The sequence below is a fragment of the Mustela lutreola genome, chromosome 7 (assembly GCF_030435805.1).
Source record: "Mustela lutreola isolate mMusLut2 chromosome 7, mMusLut2.pri, whole genome shotgun sequence".
Lineage (NCBI taxonomy): Eukaryota > Metazoa > Chordata > Mammalia > Carnivora > Mustelidae > Mustela > Mustela lutreola.
This window is the reverse complement of record NC_081296.1, coordinates 57,341,190-57,366,099: the sequence shown is the minus strand read 5'-3', so window position 1 is coordinate 57,366,099 and position 24,910 is coordinate 57,341,190. Positions and strand designations below refer to the sequence as shown.

At 42.6% G+C, this 24,910-nt stretch overlaps 3 protein-coding genes across 9 annotated transcripts in view; all 3 read left to right on the top strand.

Annotated features, from left to right (window-relative positions):
* The first annotated feature begins 93 nt into the window (after nucleotides 1–93).
* RNASE4 (ribonuclease A family member 4) lies at nucleotides 94–19,449 on the top strand. 5 transcript variants are annotated; one of them, XM_059181027.1, is made up of 3 exons: nucleotides 94–227; nucleotides 498–570; nucleotides 18,197–19,449. In XM_059181027.1, exon 3 carries the CDS (start codon nucleotides 18,214–18,216, stop codon nucleotides 18,655–18,657), a length of 444 nt encoding a protein of 147 aa, XP_059037010.1. In that variant the 5' UTR covers nucleotides 94–227; nucleotides 498–570; nucleotides 18,197–18,213; the 3' UTR covers nucleotides 18,658–19,449. The 5 variants fall into 5 exon arrangements, with proteins under 5 accessions (XP_059037010.1, XP_059037013.1, XP_059037014.1 ...); XM_059181030.1 differs by lacking the exons at nucleotides 94–227; nucleotides 498–570 and adding an exon at nucleotides 366–497; XM_059181031.1 differs by lacking the exon at nucleotides 94–227 and having other exon boundaries at nucleotides 437–570.
* Nucleotides 94–24,910, top strand: part of LOC131836025 (ribonuclease K3-like) — a 33,637-nt gene continuing 8,820 nt past the window's right edge. Inside the window, exons 1-2 of one of the 3 annotated variants that reach the window (XM_059181019.1) lie at nucleotides 94–227; nucleotides 498–570. The gene's annotated coding sequence lies outside the window, so the exon portion shown is untranslated. Of the gene's footprint in view, nucleotides 228–363; nucleotides 571–24,910 lie in introns of those variants that run through there. The other 2 variants (XM_059181022.1, XM_059181020.1) reach the window with 2 other exon arrangements.
* Nucleotides 9,980–13,028, top strand: ANG (angiogenin). Its single transcript, XM_059181032.1, is given in 2 exon segments — nucleotides 9,980–12,499; nucleotides 12,502–13,028. Coding segments are annotated over 2 exon segments (435 nt in total). The 5' UTR covers nucleotides 9,980–12,414; the 3' UTR covers nucleotides 12,852–13,028.

Genomic DNA, 24,910 nt, shown 5'->3' with positions numbered 1-24,910 from the left:
TCTCCTGCCCTCGAAACTATACAAAAGTTCAGATCTCTACAAACTTCCTCGCTTTCCGACTGTTCTGCACAAGAGGTGCGCTGAACCAACGAATGCCAGATAGGGCTGACGAGCTGTGCAGGGAGAAACCGCCTGGTCTCCTGGACTGACCGCCAGCTGACACCTCGGAGGGACCGCCTCGCTCCCAGGAGCAGGGGTTGGTGTCCCCAGGCCCGTTGTCCCCGGAGGTGCGTGGGGCTCGGGTCTGCAGGCCCTCTCCTTTCCCAGGCAGGGCCCGCCCGCCGCGCCCACTGCAGAGGCGGGTCTAGGCGGGAGGGGCGTCCGGGGAGAAACAGGGCGCGGTCCCAACTGCACCGAGGTTCCCGCGTCGCCTTCCTCTCCCTGCTGCGTGCCCCGTCCGTTCGTGTACACACACGTATGCCGACCCCACCCAGGATCCAAAGCAAGATTTAAAAGGAAGTCTTTGCGTCTTCTACCTGCTCCCTATCATTCTACAGGTAGGGGAAGAAGCCGTGAGAAAAACTTCTTTCCGCTGTCCTGCGCGTTTCTGCAGCCCCGTTCCAGGCCGAGGTGGGTTCACATCCTGCTCTCTTTCCTCCTCCTCAGTAGTTTTACCAAGAGCGTTTTGGCCCGAGGAGCCCCTTCTTAGCAGAGACAGTGTGGGACTCCTCGGGGAGACGTTTGCAGAACCGCGTTGGAGCCGCTCAGGAGTACGAAGGAAGGTCCAAAGTCTTGTTCTTTTATGAGTTAGCGACTCTACATTTCTACCCTGAGATTTACTTCCCGCAGCCGAGCAGAGACATTCTAGGCGCTAGACTTTCCCGAAGCCGTCTTTGCTTCGGGAAAGTCTAGCGCCTAGAATGTAGGTTCAGAAGAGGGCGCAGAATTGGCGAACGGGGTGGAGGCCCGGGAAGGCCTGCACTTGCCCAAACCTAAGGATTCTTTACTTGGTACCCAGGTGGATCGCCAGATTTAGGCCTTATCCAGTTTTTGCCAGCATAACTGCCTTGTGGAGCTTGCGTTTTTGTTTTCTGGTGACTCACTTCTCTCTCTCCACCCGCAGCCAATGTTGCAAAATTACAGGATTCACTGCCAACAGGCTCTTCTTTAAGCTTTCTTACTAAAGTGTTGGGATCCTCAGTCTTTTTACTCTGAGACAGCGTGTCATATGGTAACACATGGGCAAAAGAGAACATCTTTATTCAAGAAGGACAGTAAAAACAATTTCAGCATCATTCTGGGGACTAGGGAAATCTCAAATGAGGCAAGACCCTCCCTTTGTGTCCCTAACCTTATAATCAAGTCATAAATATAATCACTAGAAACTCAAGTGGTATTATTATCTGAACAGCACTGGCCAACTTCCCAGAAGCAGTCTTAGGTATTCAAAGAACTACTAACAACACAGTTACTAACTGTGCAGAAGGATAATTTTGTTACACACACTTTATTTTAAGCAACTCTTTTTACAGATAAAATATTATTGAAATTCATGGAATATTCAGTAGGTTTTCCTCAAACAGCAGCTTTCGGTGGCATCTTTAAAATTAGCTTTATTTTTCTAGAAATTGCTAGTGTGGACTATGAAACCTCTGTGGTGCATTAGAAAGCTTCTAGTCCCTGGAACACCAGATGTTCCTGGTGCAGTACATGTTTTCTTTCTCTGTACCTCAGTATCCTCATCTGTTCTATGAGGCCTTGAGAGATAGTCCTCCAGGTCTCCCTCTTTCTTATTCTATGACTTCTTGGGGTGGCAGGGTGGTAGTAAGATGGTACTTATAGGAAAGAAGGTACTCTATTAATGTGGACAAGAGCTATGTAGTTTGGCAGAACAGATGGGGAAACCATTCCAGGAAAAGAAGAATGGCTCTGGCTATTGGTGCAAGAGCAGATGTCAGGTTACAATCAGGCAAAGGTAAGAGATTTGTCAAGTTATTGTTGGAAGCATTTGCCCATGTGATTCAGAAATTAAAGTAGATGGCTAAGAAAGTGGACCGAAGCAGGCCAATGAAACCCCTCATTAAAAGTTTTCATTTAGGGGTGCCTGGGTGGCTCAGTGGGTTAAACCTCTGCCTTTGGCTCAGGTCATGATCTCTGGGTCCTGGGATTGAGCCCCACATAGGGCTCCCTGCTCAGCTGGGAGTCTGCTTCCCCCACTCTCTCTGCCTGCCTCTCTGCCTACTTGTGATCTTTCTCTCTCTCTCTCTCTCTGTGTGTCGAATAAATAAAAAAATCTTTTAAAAAAAGTTTTCATTTAATCTGAATTTAAGTGAAGAGCAATTTCTGTTAACAGTTATTCTCAGCAGAACACCTTGATATCTGGGAAAGAGAATGGGCACAAAGCTCAGTTTGTTGAAAAGTGAATGTGTAACTTCTGTTTTTGTTTGAAAACACACAGGCATGTCAACAAGACTTTGGCCCATTCTCCCTTAGTCATAGTGTCTCCCACTCCTGGAGATGTTATCCTTCTTTTCATTGGATCTTCATCCTCTTTTAACCATTAGTTCTGTTAGTAAATTAATTTCATGCTTATAAACCTAAAAAAAATGTTAGAGTTCAAAAAAATGAAAAGATTAGTCACTTCTCTCCATCACCTAATTTTATAATTTGTCTTAAGGACAGAATTAAACATATGTACTCTGTATAAAGGGTAAAGGACGCCAGCACTTGAGTCCTTAGAAGAAGAACCCTGGACTGCCTGTGTCTATGTGCAAGATGTGAAGAAGAGACACAGGAAAATTTTCAGGAAAAGGGTGATGACTTTTAAGTTGAAGCTGTCAAAACATTTAAAAAAAAATATATGATTGGGCTTTTTTCAATTGACAATTGCTTTACACCTATTAAAATTACTGAAGATTATATATATATATATATATATATATATATATATATATATATACTCCTTGTTTTAGGTAGTTTGCAATACAAATGAATAAGCACTTAGAGGCATTTTAATGAAATAGTCAAACTTTTTTTCTCCAAACCTTTATTTTCTGTTTCATCAAAACCTCATTGTGCCAAGATGAAAAAAAAAAAAAGAAAAAAAAAAGAAAGAAAAACAATTAACCACTCACCATTCACCATTCACCTAATTGGTTTTTTGTTTTTTTGCATGGGGGAGGCTGTGAATTCTCCCCAAGTTTTCAAGTGAAATCCCAGAGGCCAGAAAGTGACCTGGCTGTGTTCAGACACTAGAGGCTGCTCCCCAGCACCACAGCATAAAGCTAACATCAGAAGGTGATCTGTTTGTGTGAGTTGGTGTTTGAATTGGTGTTTCAAGCCATGGGACTGTGTGTGTGTGTGTGAGTGTGTGTATGGGCGTGTGATGCTGGAATGGAGTACCTTATCTCTGCCTTCAGGTGATTTACCAGAGATTTACTCAAGCCTGTTGCTCAAGTCATCTTGATCCCCACAGACTTTGGGAGTGAGCAGCTTCTTCTGTAGTCTGGGATTGCTGAGGTCTTAAGGGTGTTGTATGGGCCTGGCAGTGTCTTCCCCACCAAACTACAGGCTTGTATCTCTTTAGAATTCAGTTCTTCAGCCTCTTTTAAAAAAGTGATACATGATTAATTTAAAATAAGTACCACTCAAATAGTTAGGGTTTGCCCACAAAAGGAAAGTCCGCATTCGGGTGCTCTGTTAGATACCAGTAGAGGCCCCACTCAGCGAGCCCCACGTCTTGTTGAATAATCTCTCTGTACCTAAAGGACTTTGAACTTTGGTGTTTGGCAGAACAATTGTATGGGCAGAGACACCTGTCCTTTCCTTTCCAGAGACTTCAGTAACTCTGAGGCACCAGGTACTGAGGGAGAGGTAGTTTGTGGCTGTGTGCTTGGTCCTTTTTTCACTTCCTCAGACTTTTTTCCTTTTAGCTCAGAATTTGGGTGGAGATGTAGGAAAAAGGGAAGAGGGCAGGGGAAAAAGGCGAAGCAAGGCAGAACTGTGCCTTACCACAGCTGAAAAGCCACTGAAGTTTGTCTTTTCCAGCTTTGCCATGCTGTCTACTTTTCCTCCTCCTCAAATCCTCAAGCCACTTCAGCTACCAAAATCTATTCATTTTTAAAGATTTTAATTATGTGAGAGAGAGAGTGAGAGTATGTCAGTAGGGAGCGGCAGAAGCGGACTTCCCACCAAGCAGGGAGCCTTATGTGGGGGTTGATCCCAGGACCCCTGGATCGTGACTTGAGCCAAGGCAGACCCTTAACCAACTGAGCTCCCAGGCACCCCCTCCAAAAACCATTCTTAGGACAGCCTCTACAGCTCATGCACAAGCATGTGTGAATCACAGCCTGTTTAAGGAGTTAATCCTCCTATAGATTTTTACATTAGAATAGGGACCAATACCTAAGAAATGAAGGTCAGGTTTTACCACTAATGCCAGAAGCAGAGTTTTCCTGGGAACCTTGGAAGCCTTCCAGTTCTACCTGGGAATTAGGCCTACCTTGTTTGCTAACTGTTGCGAAACCCAATTGTGCCTGCAAGTCTTAACAGAAGCCAGGAGCATCTGTATGGTTGGGATCTCCAAAGTGAGACCAGATGGCACATTTATAGAAGCACTGAGGGCTAACAAGAAGAACTTGGGGCCTAGGAGTGAGCCACTCTTTGAGATACTAAGAATGCAGAAGTGAGTGACATAATTATTCTTCTCTCTAAGGGTTCCATCTAGTGGAGATTCAAGAAGATTAATTAATCATCAAAAGATGATGGCTAATGGCCCGTTTGCCAACCTAAAGTAAAGCCAGATCCATCCCACCCATGCTGTAAGATCTCCAGATCAGCTCACACTCTTCTCTGAGCATTCCTGAAGTTCCCAGGGGGTGTAAACATATTTGCAAACTAGCCCCTTTAACCCAAACAGAGAGGCTGCCATTTACTTCTTTTTGCTGTACCTCCCTGGGTGAGGTCTGTCTCTGCACCTGGCCTGTGCTGCTAAAAATGTCTGAAGGTGCCAACACGCAGTGTCCTCTTCCTTTCTGATAGACCAAATGGTCTGACCTGTTGTTCTAGCTCTTGTCCAGACGTGCCTCAATCTGCAAAGGGATCCTCACCGTGGGGAAGGTGCTTTACCTCCCGCCCCATTCCCATACCACCTCTGGTCAACCGTAGAGTGAGCTCCTTCACACTAACTTGCTGTATGCTTTCTGAACCGTATAGAGATTTAGTGAAACAACCTTGATTTTTATGAAAGCTGTTACTGCGTAGTGCCCTCCTTCCTCTAGGCCCCAGGAGGCGGGGCACACTGTAGTCCTTGCCTGACACTGCTCTATAGCCTTGGCATCATTCTCCCTCCTCTCATCATGTCCTTCTCTATGGATGAATCCTTTCCCGGGACATCACAGACTCTTACACAGATAGGCTTCACTCGGGCTGACTCACCAGCTTTTCACACACACACCAAGGCACGTTGGAAGTCTAGAAGCAATGCAGCATAAGCTGTCAGCTTGGGACTGTGGCTCCGTGCTTGCCTCAGCCTGGTGTGTACTGGGTACAGAGAATCCTCCAAGGAAGATGTGGGCCCCTTCTCCTGGGATGGGTTGGGATTGAGGAGAGCCTGTCAGACTCAGAGGCGGTGTTGCTCATGCCGAGTCTGGAAAGATGAGTAGATCCTCTCCCTGAAGACAAGGAGTTTGAAGTCCGACTGGACTATCCTTCTGTTGTTTGAACTGGCAGTTTCTTTCATGAGAAAAACTGACTTCCGTAACACCTACCTCACACAGTCCTGGTGATGGTTAAATATTATCAAGTGTGTGAGAGTTTCTTTAAATGAAAGGCAATGACTATTATTATGATTATAATTATTAGGATGATTTTAAGTCCAGTTATTTTATTGGCAGGATGCCAGTCTGGATTGATACCTCAGAGACAGGCAGACTGAAAACTTGAAGGTGGATGGATGGCTACCGAGGGTTGAGGATTTTTAAAAAAATAGCACTCTTGGAGATTCAGCAGCAGTGGAGGTGGTTACTGAGGGTCTGTGAAAGAGTTGGCATCCTGCACTGCCTGATATTTGAAACCGTAGGATCCTTATAAAGTGACCCCAGTAAACTTTGACCCAGTTGGCTTGTTTCTATTCGAGCGACAGATTCACTTAGTGAGTAGATGCAATACCAGGGTTGCACTGATGGTGGAGATAACCAATTTTACATCTGTGTTACAAGGAACAGAAGTTTGAGTGCTGAGGATTAATCTCTTGTGAACAGGTAAGGATGAAAGAAAGGAGAAGCCCTTGAAATAAGTCAAGGAAACTTCTGGGGGTTAGTGGCTGGAAGGTTGAGGGCAGGGGCAGGGTAGTAAGAGCTGTCACATAACCTTCTCTAGGAATGCTTTCCTGGTTCTGTGCAATCTATGGAAGAGTCTACTTAGCATCTTTTTGTGAAACCAAATTATGTGGGTAAAAAGAGAGGACAGTGGAACAGCATCCTACTGGGAGGCCACATCTTACTCTGCAGGCTTCCTCCAACACAGTTCTTAGAGATGGCCCATAAGATCAGAAACAATATCTTCTGGATCCAGATCACTGCATGTCTTGTCATGGGTAGGAGTCGGAACCACAGACATCAGAAAAAAGCAACTGTGGGACAAAAGACCATGTTTATCAAAGTTGGCCTCCCAGAACAAATCTCTAATTTATGTGGGTTAATGTTCGACCCAGTCATGCCCAGGGAAAGGTGAATGACTCTGTTTGTTTGTCCAAGCGCAGTGTCCTTGGTTTTCATGTCTCTGCCAGCATCGGGGATCTTTAGACCTAGTCTTCCCTCCCCGTTTGTCTGATCACTATATAATCAGAACCTAGAGGGACCTCCAGGTCCATACAGCTGGAACCCATCTCCAGGAACCAATAGCTGGAACCCATCTTCAGTTGGAAGGAAAATTCTAGACTTCTGTAAGACTCTTCCTCCTGGGTAACCTATTTCTCTATTTGTTGATATATGTATACTATTTCTAGACATCCATCCATTTCAAAAAAACCATTTTTTCCCTTTTAAAAACTCTTGGCCCAAGTTCATGAATTAAGAAAGAAACAAATTAGATTCTAAAGTTTAAAATGCAAACAGATTTCTTCTGGAATAGCCTAAACGTGGATAAAGGGAAATTAGTAAGACTGGGAGCAAGTGGTGATTTGGGAGGGATTCCTAAATTGTGGTAAAGTCCCCAAAGATCTAGGAAAAGCATCTGCTGGAAGGTTATCTGGAGCTCCCTGCCCTGACATTTTATGTGACTTAGCAAGGAAAGAAACAGAGAATATACTTTTAGCTCTGTTTTCTTGTAAACCTTCCCACTAATTTCTTTCCTTAAAGTTTTGGTTGCTCTTTGAAAACACAATGGAACAACAAATGCCAAGGTTAAAAAAAAAAAAAAGGTATACTGTCAGTTTGAAGAGAAGAAAGAAGGAAGGAGATAGAGGAATATGCATTGGGTGGTAAGCTTTCAGTTTGGATAATATTGCCCTAGAACATATAAAAGCGTGAGGCTATGTTAATGGAAGTTGTATTCATAGTCATAATCATAAATTATCAAGTTAACTCCCTGGTGTATAAAGTTTGATAGATCTTTTGAATACAAAACATTGTCTAAGGGGAGAGAAAGAGTATTTTACTTTTTGTGAAGACTAAGGGACTGGTTTGAGACAGAAGGTGAAGTTAGTCTAAAAAACAAGTTGTGGGACAAATTCCAGCAATGAAAATCTGACAGTTATGTGCTTAGGTCTAGAAAGGTATGTGTGAATGAATTTGGCCACCAGATGAGAGGCTCTGCACACTTGGCCTAGGCAGATTCACTTCTGCACCCCATATAATGTCTTATGTGTTTTCTCCCAATTCCGTTTCAGCTCCCATTTTTGGGAAATTTCGTATGGAATATATAAGTGAGGAAGTTATGGGTGGCAGAGCAGATGTTGTTACTGGTAACCCTAGTGTATACTTGCTGGGATTTGGTCTCTGAATGTCTTAGGAAATTAAGATTATAATAAGCCTGGACGAACCTTAGCTGAATTACTACAGAACGAATGTGCAAATTCTGCAAATCAGAAACAAAGATATTCTTTAACCTCTAAGACTGAGATGTGAGGACCTTCAACCTCCAATAAGCAAATGCTTTTTTAGGATATGAAGAGCCTATGTAGTGTCGGTCCAGTGTCTTAACTAGAGGTGGTCTGTGGGCTTGGCTTACCTGCTGAGCCTTAAAGAATGATGCTCCTCAGTCAATCTATTAGCTATTTCTTCTGGCTGGTGCCTTTTGCCACCAAACTAAACTTACACAAGTAACTTACTTGTCTCTCAATTCAAGTGGAAGAAAAGGAAAGGAAAGGAAAAGGCTTCTATACTTAATGAGAACTACGGAATTTCAGGCCGTAACTGATATCAACTCTCTTTTTACAGATGAACAAATTTAGGTCTGGAGGGGAAAATGAAGTCAGTCATTAAAAACATAATTATAGAGGACCTACCATGAGGCAGGCACTATGATTCAAAGTTGACTAATATGGGCTCTGTCCTCCTACTGATTACACACCAGTAGGAAACACCGACAAGTAAACAGGTCACTATTTGCCCAAGACCACATAGATAATTGTGGAAATGGCACCTATGAAAGCTGACAACAGGTAAATCTTTATTTGATTATATCCTTGTGGACAGATCAGCTTTGTGATTTTTGCTTTGACACTTATATTTAGTGAAGTGTCCTTCATCTTAATATATAAAGCATAGAGTGTTTGGACAGAGACTCTAGGTAGACCTGTGGGCTCACACTCCCTTCTGTGAGCAGCAGTATCCCCACAACCTGAGTGGCACATCTACAAGGACCCAAGGTCTCTTCTGCAGCCTTGAATGGTTGGGAACATCCCTATCCACCACTGCCACCTAGGGACTCTCTGGGGGACTACCAGTTCTGGTTCTATTTCCTGATTTTTTTTTTTTAAACCCTGGGACTCTGACTCTGCAAGAGATGTGCGACTGTGTGAACTCTTTTAAGGTGCCTTGGATCTTGATATCCTGTAATTCTACAGTTACCTTTGACTTTAGAAGGCAATATTTGCTGTGAAGTGTGTAAGCCTGGCGATTCACCCCTGGGGCTAATAATACATTATATGTTTATTAAAAAAAAAAAAAGGCAATATTTGTCAATTGCTCAGCAAGAAACTTAGTTGATTCCAAATCAATAAAACTTTGATGAGGTCTTCCAAAAAACTAAAAAAAGAGAACACACCCAGGAGACTGGAAAGCACAATATAAATGTAAAGAACTTGGCAGCAGGGTAGCTGAGCAGCTGTGTTGGAGCAGCAGCCCTGTAGGAATACTTGTTAGTCTTTTAGGGGTGACTTTCCCCCCTGCAGTTGTATACCACTTTCTTGCTAAGTGCAATTTCACTTGATTCTGTTGCAAATGATACGCTAAGTGCTTAATGGAAAACTTTCCAGCTGCTACTTACATCAGTGTTGTGGAATAGTCAAAAGATTTTTTAGGAGTGTACCAAATTTGTTTATAGTTATTATGAAACAGACAAGGCAAATCAATGCCAAATGTTGATAAGAGAGTTCACTTTGTTTACTATTGTCACATGTCTTTCCATGTAACCAGCAAAATCCCAGACTCCCTTGTTTTTCTGGATGCACAGTCATACTCCCAGTACTGTTTAGCAACCCTACAGGTCTAGTGCTAGAACCTATGGCCTCTGTGAGGGCTATAAAATTATTTGATATGGGCACCTGGGTGGCTCAGTTGGTTGAGCGACAGCCTTCAGCTCAGGTCATAATCCTGGAGTCGGGGGATCCAGCCCCACAGCAGGCTCTCTGCTCAACAGGGGGTCTGCTTCTCCCTCTGACCTTCCTCCTCTCAATCTCTCTCTCTTTCAAATAAATTTTAAAAAAATCTTTAAAAAATTTTACTTAATATGAAAATCGTGGTTATGACTTTCACAAGAAAGCACAAAAGATTATTCTTTTTTAAAAAATATTTTATTTATTTATTTGAGAGAGAGATAGTATGAGAGGAGAGAGGTCTGTGGGAGAAGCGGACTCTCTGCTGAGCAGGGAGCCTGATGTGGGACTTGATCCCAGGACTTCAGGATGGTGACTTGAGCCAAAGGCAGTTGCTTAACCAACTGAGCCACCCAGGCGCCCAGGAAAGCACAAAATAAAGATTAATAATTTAATGTCCATGAAAATATACCATTTATTTTTAAATTTAGTTTTCATAGGAATTATATTACATTTAAGAATAATTTGAAGGTCAAATATTTTTCCCTTGCAAGAATTTCTAAGTATGTGTGATGATTGCCAAAAAACACCCTACCCGGTCATAAATTAAATGAATTACTGACAATTTGAGAAACAAAATTATAAAAATCAATTCCCTCTTTTTTTTTTTTTTTGAGAGGGAGAGAGGTGGATAGGGGCAGAGTGGAGAGAGAATCTTAAGCAGACTCCACACTGAGCATGCAGCTGAGGCAACATGGGGACTCAGTCTCACAACCCTGCGATCATAACCTAAGCCAAAATCAAGAGTCTGACGCTTAATTGACTGGGCCACCCAGGCACTCTATAAAATCGGTTTCAAATTTACAGTGAAAATAATTTTTATTGTTGAATGTGGGGGATATTCACATATATTTGATATAATGTATAGGAGTATGGTGATTTTTGTCATTCCAGTTTAAGTATATGGACTGCCAAAGCAAGCGTGGACTATGGTGGTTTTTAAAAGCTCTGAATATTCTTTAAAATTTTCTCCAGAGAACTAGAAGTATAATCAGAAACTACCTGCTGCAAACACCAAGTATCTTTCAATTCCCAAATCTTCAAATTTCATAAGAAATAAGACCTTAATAGTTCATAAAAAATTGTTCTCTGTTTTGTTATAATCTGTATTTGCTTAATTCCATTTTTAATTATCCATCATTGAGCTAAAATCATGCTCCAGGAAGAAGTACCATGTTTACCCTGTGGGTGTGTTTGAGTATCTGGCACACCACCCCTGGGATGTGGGAGTTCTAGAGTTTGAGACTGACAGCTCTTTCCTGAGAGATATAGCAGCAATCCTCTTCTCTTTCTTCTTCTTTTGAGAAAGATTTGAGAAATCATTGCAGCAAGTTGTAAAGCCTTTGACTTGATGAAAAGATCTAAGGAGAGGGGCCAGGCTGGCTCAGTTGGTAGAGCATGTGACTTTTGATCTCAGGGTTGTGAGTTTGAGCCCCATGTGTGTCCTAGAGTTTACTTAGAAAAAATAAAAAAAGGTCTAAGGAGTTGTTTTGGGGTTTGTTTTTGTTTTTACCACATGGAGACGTCATTTAACTGTAGTGTACAGTCTATATACATGTGCAGGGAAAATTAGGTAATATTCTTTGAGAATAATCCAAGGTGTTTTCAATGTAAGAGGCACCTAGGAATAAGCTTTTATTCTTCTTTTTCCAGTCCTTTGTAAGAGTTCACCCCAGAACCACTTGTAAGCTTTACATGGGTTCTTCCATGTTTCTCCCTGCTCTTTCTCAATGGTACATCATAATTGCACCTTTGGCCATGAAACGTCTACTTCTTGGGAAACTAGGGCTGCCTCCCTTCACCTGAGGATAAACTGCTCTCATATTCTCTCCTCACAGCCCGCTGACAAACTATCATGATTACCCAGAATCCTGTCTTCAACAGTCCTCTGATTGAACCTTCCCTGGGCTCAGGGTTCCCTAAAAGTCCCCCTTCTTCATAGCTCTCACCTCCTATCGTACTGTATCATCTCAGGAAATTGGAGCTCCCATCCCTTCTGCGTGGATGCTACATCCTCTTTTAGGGAGGCATTTGGTGTGTCTTGATGGTCTTTGTGTTCCAGGACCTAGCACAGTGGTCTGATACCTGCAAGGGCTTGTGTAAAATTTGTTACTACAGTAACTGATAAATGAGTGAAAGAGTGTGAGTGGGTTTTGTAATGCTACAATATGGTAAATCAATACTCACCAATTCTGAGGAATAGAAAAACATGGTTGGGACATGAAATTGTGTTCAGGAAAAAAAGATTTATTTATTTATTTATTTGTCAGAGAGAGAGAGAGAGAGAGAGAGCGCGAGCGAGCATGAGCAGGGGAGGGAGCGGCAGGCAGGGGAGGAGGGAGAAGCAGGTTCCCTGCTGAACAAGGAGCCCCTTGCAGGACCCTGGGATCATGACCTGAGCTGTAGGCAGACGCTTACTCCACTGAGCCACCCAGGCGGCTCTCAGGAAACTTTTAAATAGACTTTCCAAAGAAACAGATTGACGAAAAGTTTGAGATTAATGAGGAAGAGAAAAGAAAAGATGTAATTAGGTGACTGAAGATACTTGATTCATGTCAGAGAGCAAAGTCCCTGTACTTTTAGCCTGATCAGGCAATGCTCTTCTATACCCCTAGCACACCTCCTTTGGCCTTTGGCAGGACCCTTTACTGGAAGAGATGATGATGGGCCTGGGCTCCCTGTTGTTGGTCTACGTGCTGGGTCTGGGTCTGACCCCACCAGCCCTGGCTCAGGATGACCCTAGGTAAGAAGCTTCCTGACCAAGCACTATGATGCCAAACCATGGGGCCGGAATGACAAATACTGTGAAATCATGATGAAGAGAAGAGGCCTGACCACACCCTGCAAAGACACCAATACCTTTATTCATGACAACAAGAACAACATCAAAGCCATCTGTGGAAATATTGGAGAACCTTACTGAGAAGGTTTAAGACGAAGCAAGTCTCTTTTCCAGGTCACCACCTGCAGGCATAGGGGAGGGTCCCCTCGGCCTCCATGCCAGTATAGAGCTACCGCAGGGTTCAGACACATTGTTGTTGGCTGTGAACATGGCTTACCTGTTCACTTTGATGAGTCCTTTTTCAGTCCGTAATCAGAGGCCACAGCTGGCTCTGCTCTCTTTTCCTTGCATTTCTCTCCACATCCCAGAATGGTGGTGGCAACATTCATGGTCAGGGGCCTAGAGAATGAGCTGCCTGGATCTCTTGTTTTCCAACATGATCTCTTTATTTTACAACATGTTCAGTAAATAAAAATGTCTCTGAAATCAGTAAGGCTCAGAGCCTTGTCACTAATTATTGGCCTATTAATCTCATCCATTTTCTCCGTTCAACTGCTCCCAGAGAGGATTGGATAGAATAGAAATGCCCTTTTCATTATCAGTTCCTTATTAGTCAGTAAGGAGGTGAACTTTAGTCTTCTGTAAAGGTAAGGTGGTTAGATTCATTTTGCAGAGAGAACTAGGAAAACTCCAGGGCTTGTGGCAAATAACAGAAGGGGAAAATAGATAGGGGAAAATTATAAGCCAGTATTACTTTTACAAATGTTAAACCTTGAGAAGAACAGTTTAAGAGTAAATACCAATAGATTCATTCCACTTTCTTTCACACACGTGCTTGTACATGCACTCCTGCATGAATTCCAAAGCGCAGCTACCACTCATCTTAAGTAGGAGGTAATTTTTTGATGTTGATTTGAATGGAATGTTCCTAAGATATTCTCATGGCTATTTTATATAAGGATACAAAAGTGATTATTTTATTATTTATGTATTTATTCATTGTTACATTTTTTTCTCCTTAATCTCCTACTTTATTGACCAATGTCTGGTAACTGTCCGAGATCATAGATTGCAAACATTATCCCTTATTCTTCCTCAACTAGACTTGATTTTCAAGTAAACATATGCTTAGGTTGATAATACTCTCTTTGTAAAATATACTAACCGATCCACAGATTAAGCGATTAACTTCCTGTTAACTTAATTTCTATCAACTGCTGCCTCAATATTTTATTTGGAAAGTAGTTAATAAATTACAGTTATAAGTCACAGTTTTGCTATTTTGTGAATATATAACTATTGTGGTCACCATATTCCCAATGGTGGCCTCTCCTGCTGCCCACATTGCCCTGAAGTAGGCCCAAAACCCTAGTTGCTCAATACTCAGGTTATAGACCAGTATCTAGATGCCACCCAGGAGAGCTAGGCCTTGCTGGAAATGTTCAGATTTTGGGAAGAAGTGATGGAGAAGTAGGTTACTGGTGTACCCTCAACCCATGAATCTGTCCACTTTGAGTTCTCTATTTCCAAACTGAAAACACTGTCTGTAGTTAGGAAGAAGAATTTTCCAAACCTCTCTTATTAGAAAAACTGTCTTACTATAAAATCTCAAAAACCCTTAAGGAATAAGTAAGGCTTAATTACTTAAAGTAAGTAAGTACGAGTTTTTGGTAGAATATTTGGATCCTTTCTCAGGTTCTCCAACCAGTACTATCTCCCTGATATGAAGCAAAGTGACTTCCATACAGATCATTGCCCCACTTAAGCTCATGATAGAGAAGGTCAAAGGCATGGACCCTTGTTACATTGATTACACCATATTTATGAAAACCGGTGTCTTCTCCAAACATCTGCTTACAGCAATGCCATTGCATGCTCTGCTCTAGTATTAGGACAAATGACTATTTCCTGGGAAATTGCATGGCAGTGGGGTAGAGGTGCTTCCTGACTTGTAGAGGAAGCTAGCAGCTATGGAGAGAATCCTAGTACTTTTTGCTCTGGGTCTCTTATTCTCTCATTTTCAAAAGCTCTTTAAAATGAAATATCAAGTTACAGGCAGGTCATTTTATCTGGAGTGAATCATTTGAGGAATTGAAGTGCTGGTCAGCTGTACTTTATTGACTTCGCAAGGAAAAGAGAAGAATAACCTCAAAAATGTCATGTCCTTCAAGGAATGGTGGCATTCTAGGAAGAAAATTCCATGCAGTTTAGAGAGGACAGATTTCTCTAGAGACGGAGCAGAAATTCTAGTAGTTCACCTTAAAAAGAGCCTTATAGGGGCACCTGAATGGCTCAGTGGGTTAAGCCTCTGTCTTCAGCTCAGGTCCTGAGATCAGGGTCCTGAGATCAGGGTCCTGGAATCCAACCGCATCAGGATCTCTGCTCAGCAGGGAGCCTGCTTCCACCCCCTCCCTCACCCACTGCCTGCCTCTCTGCCTACTTGTGATCTCTGTCTGTCAAATAAATAAAATCTTAAAAAAAAAAAAAAAAGCCTCATAGTTTCCTGGGAATATAAGTACTCTACAACATAAAGGGGAGGGGATCCAAAATATATGCAATTTGCTGTAGTCATTCATTATTTTTATCAGATTGAAGGAAGCAAAGGAAATCAAGAAGAATGGAAATTGTGAAAAGATTTTGCCAACATTTACTAAACACTTATTATGGGCTAGACATTGTGATAAGCACATTACCGCGATTTTATCATTTATTCTTTATAATATCTCTGAGAGGTAGGGATTATGATTATGCTCATTTTACTTATGAGAAAATATGCTGAGAGTTTAAGTAATTTCCCCAAGGTCACACAGTTAATGGGGCAAAGCTAGGTCTTTGGGATCATGGTATCTGAATTAGTTTTTTTTTTTTTTTTTTTTAAAGATTTTATTTATTTATTTGAGAGAGAGACAGTGAGAGAGAACATGAGAGGCGAGAAGGTCAGAGGGAGAAGCCGACTCCCCATGGAACTGGGAGCTTGATGCGGGACTCGATCCGGGACTCGATCCGGGACTCGATCCGGACTCGATCGGGACTCGATCCGGGACTCAATCCGGGGACTCCAGGACTGTGACCTGAGCCGAAGGCAGTTGCTCAACCAACTGAGCCACCCAGGCGCCCTCCAAATTAGTTCTTATTGAGAGTCAATCTGGTGCAGCAGAAAAAGGCTTTGAGGCGTGTTCTGACCAAAAAGTATGTGTTGGGATGATTTGGCGGTCATTTGATTTTCTGTTGTTCCTAGAGCCTTGAGATGTACCCATTGACGTTTACATTGGACTTCTTCTTCTTCTTCTTTTTTTTTTTTTAATTTTTATTATTATTTTTAAATATATATATTTTTAAAGATTTTATTTATTTATTTGACAGAGAGAAATCACAAGTAGTTGGAGAGGCAGGCAGAGAGAGAGGAGGAAGCAGGCTCCCTGCTGAGCAGAGAGCCCGATGTGGGGCTCGATCCCAGGACCTTGGAATCATGAAGGCAGCGGCTTAACCCACTGAGTCACCCAGGCGCCCCTACATTGGACTTCTGTTGGCTAATATTTTCCCCTATCTTGTTAAATCAGTCGGTCTGTGCGACTGAGATTGGGGGTTTGCTCTGCATGAGTAGTTTACGTCTTCTCTGTAGCCAGTTATTTTGCTAAACCACGATCTCCATTACAAAGAATCAGGATGAGAGAAAGTAGACAGAACTGTGCAAGATGAGAGGTACAAGATTAAATTTGGGGAAAACAAAGCACACCATCGTGATGAAACCATTACCCAAGTGCTAAGTGCGCCTTCAGAAGTTATATCCTTTGGTGCTGGGGTGAGGAGTAAATTGAACATAATTTCTCCCTGCCCCCTTCTTCTCACAGCTCCTCGTCTTCCCTCTCTTCCTTACTCTATTTCCCATATCAGCTACAGGCCCAAGGAATGACCTAGAGCTTTATAACTTTCTGTGTAGAGGCAGAAGGCGGCTATGAACCTAGGAGGTGGCATGGAAAAGAGCGATGGTTCTCTTTCATCCTGGTCGTCACCACTAACCAAAGTGTAGGCTTAGGTGGGACCGATTGCAGGTCCCTCCTCAGCCGTTTCAGTCCTTTACGCTCATGACCCGGCACCTAGACGCGGCATCTCTGAAAGCGAAGGACAGTAGTACCCAGAGATATCAACCCAGGAGTTTAGCTGAGGCTGATTGTGGACTGCACGTGTAGAAACGGGTCTGTCTGACTCCAGGTTGAATTGGAGATGATTTTTCTTTGCCCTCGTGAGGCAGCCCTGCCCCCCAACAAGAGTCAAGGAGTTCGAGGTTGGACTCCATGTCAATCCGAGGTTGACCGCCAGAGGGCAGCATCTAGCTAGTGTTGGTGAGTGACCCGCACTTCCCCTCCCACCCTATTCCACCCCGGATTCAATTCTGTTGCTGGGGAGAAGCAACTCTGAGCGTAAACATCGTTGGTATCTTGAATATTTAGGAAGTGGGACGGGAGAGGCAGTCAGAGGATGGTGGAAAGAGTACGGATTTTAGAGCCAGAGAGAACTGGTTTCCTTTCTTTAATGAGTCCACCAAAGCAATTTCTCTAATCCATACCACAGTGCTTTCTTTGTTGTTGTTCCAGAGGTTTCTGTTTGTTAATTTCTAACTCTGTAAAACAAATGTTTATTTCCCACCATCAAGAGGGGACAACACAAAGAACCTGCAACCAGAGACTATGGATAATTACCAACAGCTAAGGACAAGACAGGCAGAGCATCAAGGATAGATGCATGACAATAGATAGACTGTATCACCAGGGCCTAGTATTTTGGGTTGTACATTCACCCAGGGGGGAAATAAAAGACACAATCCATGTCCTTTTTTGTGGAGATTGTGCTGTTTAAATTTATTTTTTAAATGTTTCTTAGTTTAGTGATCAGTTCCACAAGCCTGGAAAACACCTTCACTCTCTATATCCATTTCATTTCATTTGTTCACGAGCTCACTCATTACATTCATTTATTTAGCCAATATTCACTACCTTCAAAGCACAGTGGCTGGGTACTCTGCTTTTGTAGGGGCTCTTTATAGACGATGAACAGGATTTCCAAAAGGACCTGATTTTAATACCACAGGAAGAACAGCCATAGGAGAGGAAAGGTACCCCTGGTATTACTCTGGCCTCTTTTCTGCACCTTCCTCAGTTCCAGATGTAAGGAGTGAAAATTAGTTCTTAAACTTGCTCTGACGTATCATGAGTGTATCCAAACTTTCGGAAATCGGAGTCTCCAGAGTACCCAAAACTCCAAAGATCCTATGACCAGAAAATTACCTCAAGAGATGGTCCACTCCAGTTTTCCCTTAGATCTGCCGTTTCTTCCTGTTCCCTCTGTGACCACAGAGGCCAGACATACTGGAGAGCCACACGGTCAGTGTCTGTCCTGGGTCGCTGTACTTGATGAAGCCAGTTCTCTTCATAAAAGAGATCAGTTCTAGTTTTCAGAGAAAAACACGTTTTGCAAACTATTCGCTCTTGGGAAAGCAAGACGGGAAAAGTTGTGAACAGTGAAGAGTGGGGGAACTGGTACAAATAAGGAGGAAAGAGGAGACTAGAGTTGAGGCAATGTCAATCTGCCATTGCCCACACCTCTCCCCAGTGCCGCATCTCACCTTCCTTTCTCCTGCCCCTTGGGTTTCCATCTAGGCATCTCCAAGGTAGTGATGGCTCTCCAGAGGACCCATTCACTGCTTCTGCTCTTGCTGCTGACCCTGCTGGGGCTGGGGCTGGTGCAGCCCTCCTACGGCCAGGATCGTATGTATCACCGATTCCTGCGGCAGCATGTGGACCCTGAGGAGACAGGTGGCAATGACACCTACTGCAACTTGATGATGCAAAGACGGAAGATGACCGCGCGTCAGTGCAAGCGTTTCAACACCTTTGTCCATGAAGACATCTGGAACATTCGTAGTATCTGCAGCACCACCAATATCCAATGCAAGAATGGCAAGATGAACTGCCATGAGGGTGTAGTGAGGGTCACAGACTGCAGGGAGACAGGAAGTTCCAGGTTCCCCAACTGCAGATACCGGGCATCGGCGAGCACTAGGCATGTGGTCATTGCCTGTGAGGGCGACCCGCAGTTGCCTGTGCACTTCGACAGATAGACACCAGCCTGTGTGGGTTACTGCCTGACCTGTTGGCCTTTAACTTACTCCTTGAATAGCAATGAATAATGCATTTGGGCTGCCCTCGGCTCTGTCTCCTCTGCTTCTGACTCTTTTTCTCTTTATAGCCCATTCTGTTAAGTACATTATATCAAAGAGAAATGGAGACATAAACTTATGATGAGTCCGGGCTTTCTGTAGTAAATGTTTTGGCTTTCTTTTATAATACTGATTAGCTTAGCTCTCTCAGATCCTATCCTCTGGGATTTAGTCATTATATGGATTTATAAAGCATTACAAGCATTTCAAAGGGCTTACATCGAAATCATCTCATTTTAATAACACAGCACTGGTATAATGCTGCTGATGTTATATGTAGGAACCCAAAGTTCAGGGATTTGCTGAAGACCGTGAAATTAGTGGGAATGCTGAGACAAAAATCCAGTTGAACTGGCTTCTAATCCAGGCCATTTTCCACTTCATCACAAGGAGAGTTTTGAAAGTAACTGCTTTGGTTATTCCCAGAAGTCAGCTGTTGGGAGAAGTATTTGAAATTTGGAAATGCATGTTGGCAAAACGAGAGCCCTGTCTGGATAATCTGGTTCCCTTGTTGTGCTGGGCTCTAACAGCATCAAGAAATGATACAAGAGATTTACTTTCTCTCTTCCCAGACTTTTGAATCTCTTTAGTAAGTCGGAATATTAAAAATGTAGGAGCTCACTTAAGACTCATTCACTCTTCCCGACGGAAACATCTTTCATGTTTTCCTTATAATAAAGGACTTAAACTGCAGGTATGTGAGAAGGCTGTCCTAAGGTTCTTGTGGGGGGGGCATTTTTCCCCCCTCCTACCCTCTTCAGCTTATAAGCATGCACACACCTTACTAGCCTCATACACTCTGGCCAAAGATTAATACCCACGAGATCCATAACCATGACACAGAACCCCTTGTCTCATTTACTCCAGAGAGAATGATCCTTCCAATTCCCATGCATCTTCCTTCTACCTTTGATTGTTTTAAACAAACTCTGGAACAGAGATATATGCAGATGTTGGGTGCTAAGGAAAGGAAGTATGTGTGTGTGTATGTGTGTGTGTGTGTAAGGACTAAACTGAAATCTTTTGATTTACAGCAGATACAGAGAGAAATCTTTTTAAAAAGTTGATTTGGTAAACATATACATTATGAAATTCTCCCTACAATCAGGCTAATTAATAAATTTATCACCTCATATAAGGATTCCTTTGTGTGTGTGGTAAGAACACTTAGGATTCATCCTGTTAGCAAATTTCAAATGTATAGTAGTGTATTGCCACCCGTTAAAAAAATTTAACTGAGTAAATTTTTAAAAAATGTCTTTCTTTTTAAAAAAGTTTATTTGCTTTTAATAATCTTTACACCCACAACCCGGAGATCAAGAGTCACACTCCTCTGACTGAGCCAGCCAGGTACATGTTAACTGAGTAAATTTTTAAGAGCTTATTGGCTTTATTCAGTGTCGTGGATCAGGCAGCATCCAATCTAGCAGAGAGAAAGGAGCTCCAAGGAGCTGTACAGAATGAGACATTTATAGGCAGGAGGAAGCAGGAACAGCGATGAACTACTAGGCAAAAGAGCAGATCCAGTTTTGCGAAGTTACTTTCCTTTAGGGAATGGCAGGGATCTATCAGGCAGATTATCTAACTAGTGCTGAACAAGCAGGTCCCAGTTTCTGGGAGAGTCAAAACTGGAGTTAAGTCTCAGTTTGGTAATGTGGGGCTTAGCACAAGGAACTCCATTTTGAGTTTTAACATAACTACAGTCACTATGCTATACATTAGATCTCCAGAACTTATTCAGCTGCTAAACTGAAATTTGGCCAACACTTCCCCATTTCTCCTATCTTCCAAGCCCCAAGTAACCACTACTGTACTCTGCTTCTGTGAGTCTGACTATTGTAGATTCCACATATAAGCGAGATCAGACAGTATTTGTCTTTCAGTGTCTGACTTATTTCACTCAACATAATGTTCACCAGTCCATCAATGTTGTCCAAAATCACAGGATTTCCTTCTCTTTTAAGGCTGAATAACATTCCATTGTGTGTTTATACCTTATTTTCTTTAGCCATTCACCATCACTAACCATCAGGGAAATGCAAATCAAAACTGCAATGAGATATCATCACATATCTGATAAAGGATGGCTATCATTAAAAAAAAAAGATAAGAAGTGGTGTAAGTGTACCATTAAGTGCCTGACAATAAGCTTTTGACTGCCAAGGCATCTTTTTCAAAGACATCCCTCAAATATACACATTGCTGGCTGTACAGCTAGCTAAGAAGGGATGTCATCCCACCCATGATGCATCCTCTTTGGCTCTGGGTGACCTAGATAACTGAACATTTGTGTGACCCCCCCCCCCCCCACTCTTATGCGTTCATTCCCACTCTTATGTTTTAAATTCACCAATAAAAAGTGAAACCTCAAAATCCTGGGGATCCCACCCTTGACTCCAATAAAGGCAGAGCCCCAAGTCTGTGCACTCTTTCACTACTCAAGACATCACTGCGTGGTTTTGGCTGTGCCATATACCTTCCCGAATATATGAGGCTTATTAGCCTCATTTTTTCAAAACTCCCTGAGGGGTTGCTGAGGTGTATCTTGCAATCAACCTAAGAGCCACAAGGGTCAGTCCAGCCACAAGATCAGCTCTGGATGGGAAAACGTCTGTGGGGCTGATCACAAATAGTGAGGGCAATGTACATGCCGTAGTTGATGGCATCACTCTCCAATACTTCAGGCTAACACAAGACATTGAGGATACTGAGAAAAGAGAACCCTGTTATGCTATTGGTGGGAACGTAAAAATGGTGTAGCCATTATGGAAACCAGTATGGAGAGTCCTCCAAAAATTAAACATAGAAGTACTGGGGCACCTGGGTGGCTCAGTTAGTTTAGTGTCTGTCTCTTGACTTTGGCTCAGGTCATGTTCTCAGGGTGGGGAAATCAAGGTCCATATTGGAAGATCAAGCCCCGTGCTCATTGGGGTATCTCCTTGGGATTCTTTCTCTCTCTCACTCTCTTGCTATGCCCTTCCCCCACCCCAAATAAATATATAAATCTTAAAAAAAAATATTGAACTACCATATATGATCCAGCAATCTTAATTCTAGGTGTTTATACAAAGGAATTGAAATAAAGATCTCATAGAGATATCCACGTCCCTATGTTCATTGAGGCATTGTTCACAGTAGCAAGATAAGGAAATAGCCAAGAAGACCACCAACAGAAAGAAATCTCTCTCTTTTTTTTAAGTTGTATTTATTTAGGTCACCATTACACCCAGGTGGGGCTTGAACTTGCGACCAACAGTCGCATACTCCTCCGACTGAGCCAGCGAGTTGCCCCCAGAAGTGAAGAAATTGTTAAATCTCAGTGGCAGGTTAGTGAAAATAAAGATGTTATTTTTTCCCCTCCCTGTGAAAATTAATAAAAGGAAACCTGGTTTAGAATGGCAGTGGAGGCCAGCAGGGGGCGCCCTCATGCCCTATCACTCACCAATTACAGATCTAACAGGAAAAGACTACTTTGCAAGGCAAACTACTTTATTAGTCCAGCAGGAAGATAGGCTCCCCCACCCTGCTCTGAACTGTCCAGCCAATTTAGTCCGTCACAACCCAGCCAAAGCAAAGCGACCACACTTCCCACTCTCTATTTATTCCAATAAATATAACAGCCTTCCAAACTTTTTCCTTTCCTCTAGAAAAAAGTGTTCTCTTTGTTCAGGCACTTGCCTAAAGTTTTGCTATAGCTTGCTTGTGCCTGATTGCAGTTCTCTGCTATTCTGAATAAGCCCATTTTTTGCTGGTAAAATTACCTGAAGATTTATTTTTTTGAGGTTAATAACCCCATAGCAGTTCATGACCCTGTCAGTTCCTTCCATGGAGTCCTTGGAAGGCCATGGATTCCAGCTTCAGAGACATTAAAACATTATTATAGTCTGCATGAGGACATCTATCTATTATGGTTTTGAGAAACAGTGTACCAAAACACTGAAAAAAATGGAATGATGGGAGGTGCCTGGGTGGATCAGTGGGTTAAACCTATGCCCTCGGCCCAGGTCATGATCTCAGGGTCCTAGGATTGAGCCCTGCATTGGCCTCTCTGCTAAGCAGGGAGCCACCAACCTGCCTCTCTGCCTACTTGTAATCTCTCTCTCTCTGTGACAAATAAATAAATAAATAAATAATTGAATGATGGTTAACAAAAGGAAATATCAAGGAATTAATAGAAAGGAGTTAAAGTCAAGGAAAATACTAAAGAAAGAATAGAAGTAACAAATGATTTTAAATTTAAATTTAAGGGATAATATCTCTTTAGGAACTCAAATTAGAAGCCACAACCCAAGCAGAGTCTGTTACAGAAGCTGGTAGACAGAACTTGAGGAAGGAGGTCAGCTCAACAGCTCTCAGAAACAAGGGTTAACTGACATACCTGGGCTACTTGGTAGTTGATTTCTGCAGAGATAAAGGGATATGTTCATACCAGTCAGTTTGGGGTGCTTCCTGATGACTTCATTTCAGAGAAGCCTTAGAGCTTATGGCTGAGCTCATAGTTGAATTGTTGGATGTCTGCTTAAGGTTTACAATGGTTTGTCTTCCACATCAAAAGTAGAATACCACATTTATTTCAGAAACACTGGGTTTACCAGCTAAAACTGGCAATTACTGGGGTAGATCAACCTTATGATGATATTATAAATAATATAGATCAACATTAACACTTTATTATTTACAAAATTACTTTCACATGCATTGCTTCCTTTGATTCTCAAAATTCCTGGCTGAATTCCTATAATACACTGTAAAATAAGATGCCTTGGACACCTGTGGATCTCTCTCTGAGCTCGCCCCTTCTCATGTCAGCCCTCCTTTCTCTGCACTCACTGGGTCACTGCCTGGTTTAGTTGTTCAGTGGATCCCATGAACTTGTTAGGAAGGGCTGTGGATATAGGGTCACGTGATGGCCATCTTAATTTTTCTCAGAGTCATCTTTCAAGTCCTCCAAACCCAGGTGCCCATAATTCCTGTCTTTATACTCTCCTTCTTTACCCCAAAATACCAGAGGGTATTTGGATTTATGAAGTGTGATCTGAGACAACCTGTAGAGAGCAAGATGGAATCTCTCATGTCAAGCAGTCTCTGTGTCAAGCAGTGGCCTGTGTCAAGCCATGACACAGTAGGTACTGTAGCTAGGAGATATTCCAGGGGACCAGTGTTGCTGATACCCCAGAACTAATAAGGAGCAGAACCAGAAAAGGTTTCCTAGGGCCTGAGACAGATTCAATCCCTTTAGAAAGAGGAGGATTTGGCAACACAATGTCAGACTCTTCAAACCTGAGCCCTTGATGTCTGACGACTTACAAAAGGCAACTGCCCCCGAAGATTCTGCCCATTGATCTCCAAACAGAACCAAGATCCTTCCCCGATGGATCATAGGAAGCAGTGTGGCCAGAGCTGACCAGGACATGACCAAGGCCTTATCTCAACTGTGCGCCCACAGACTAACTTTGAGTTTGGTTTGTTAACTCACTACAGCCTTCTGTTATCTGTTTTCTGCTGTGGTTTGTCTTGTGTCCTGCTCTGTGTGCTGTGTAAGAAGCCAAGTTGAATCACATGGTGAAATGTCATTGAGCTGGAAATCTTGAACCTGCTTTCTAATTGTGAGTTAACTTTACTTTATGGTTAACTAAAGCTTTCATTGTGGAAAGAAAAAACTAATGGGAGGACCTTCATAACGTGGTCATGACATAACCCCCATCCAGTCTATCAGCATATGAGTCCCTGTTATTCAAGGAATGCTTGACCTGAGATGGCTTTTTGTATAGAAACACCAGTGCTTTCAATAAATGCCAGTATTTCTCTATCTAATCCTGATGACATATTTCCCATCCAAGGAGAGAATCAGGAGACTATACACCAGTATGGCATTGTTACTAATATGCTTTGAAGGGAAGTTCTGGGCATAAACAGAACATTCTGACTAAAAAACAGAAAACAACAATTTCCCTCTGTCCACTATGAAAGGTGAAATAAAATAAAGTCATTTATGGGGATTTGGCTTTCTCAGTTGATAAAGCAGGTGACACTGATCCTAGGGTCATGAGTTTGAGCCCCACATTAGGGGTAGAGTTTACTCCAAAACAAAAATTAAGTCCTTATGTCAAGGGGGTTTAAAATGAAACAGGGAGGTCATTAAGGAGGTGGTCCT

What these genes read in the sequence shown, in the direction of transcription:
- RNASE4 (XM_059181027.1), top strand. Translation starts at nt 18,214, where the DNA reads ATGGCTCTCCAGAGGACCCATTCACTGCTTCTGCTCTTGCTGCTGACC.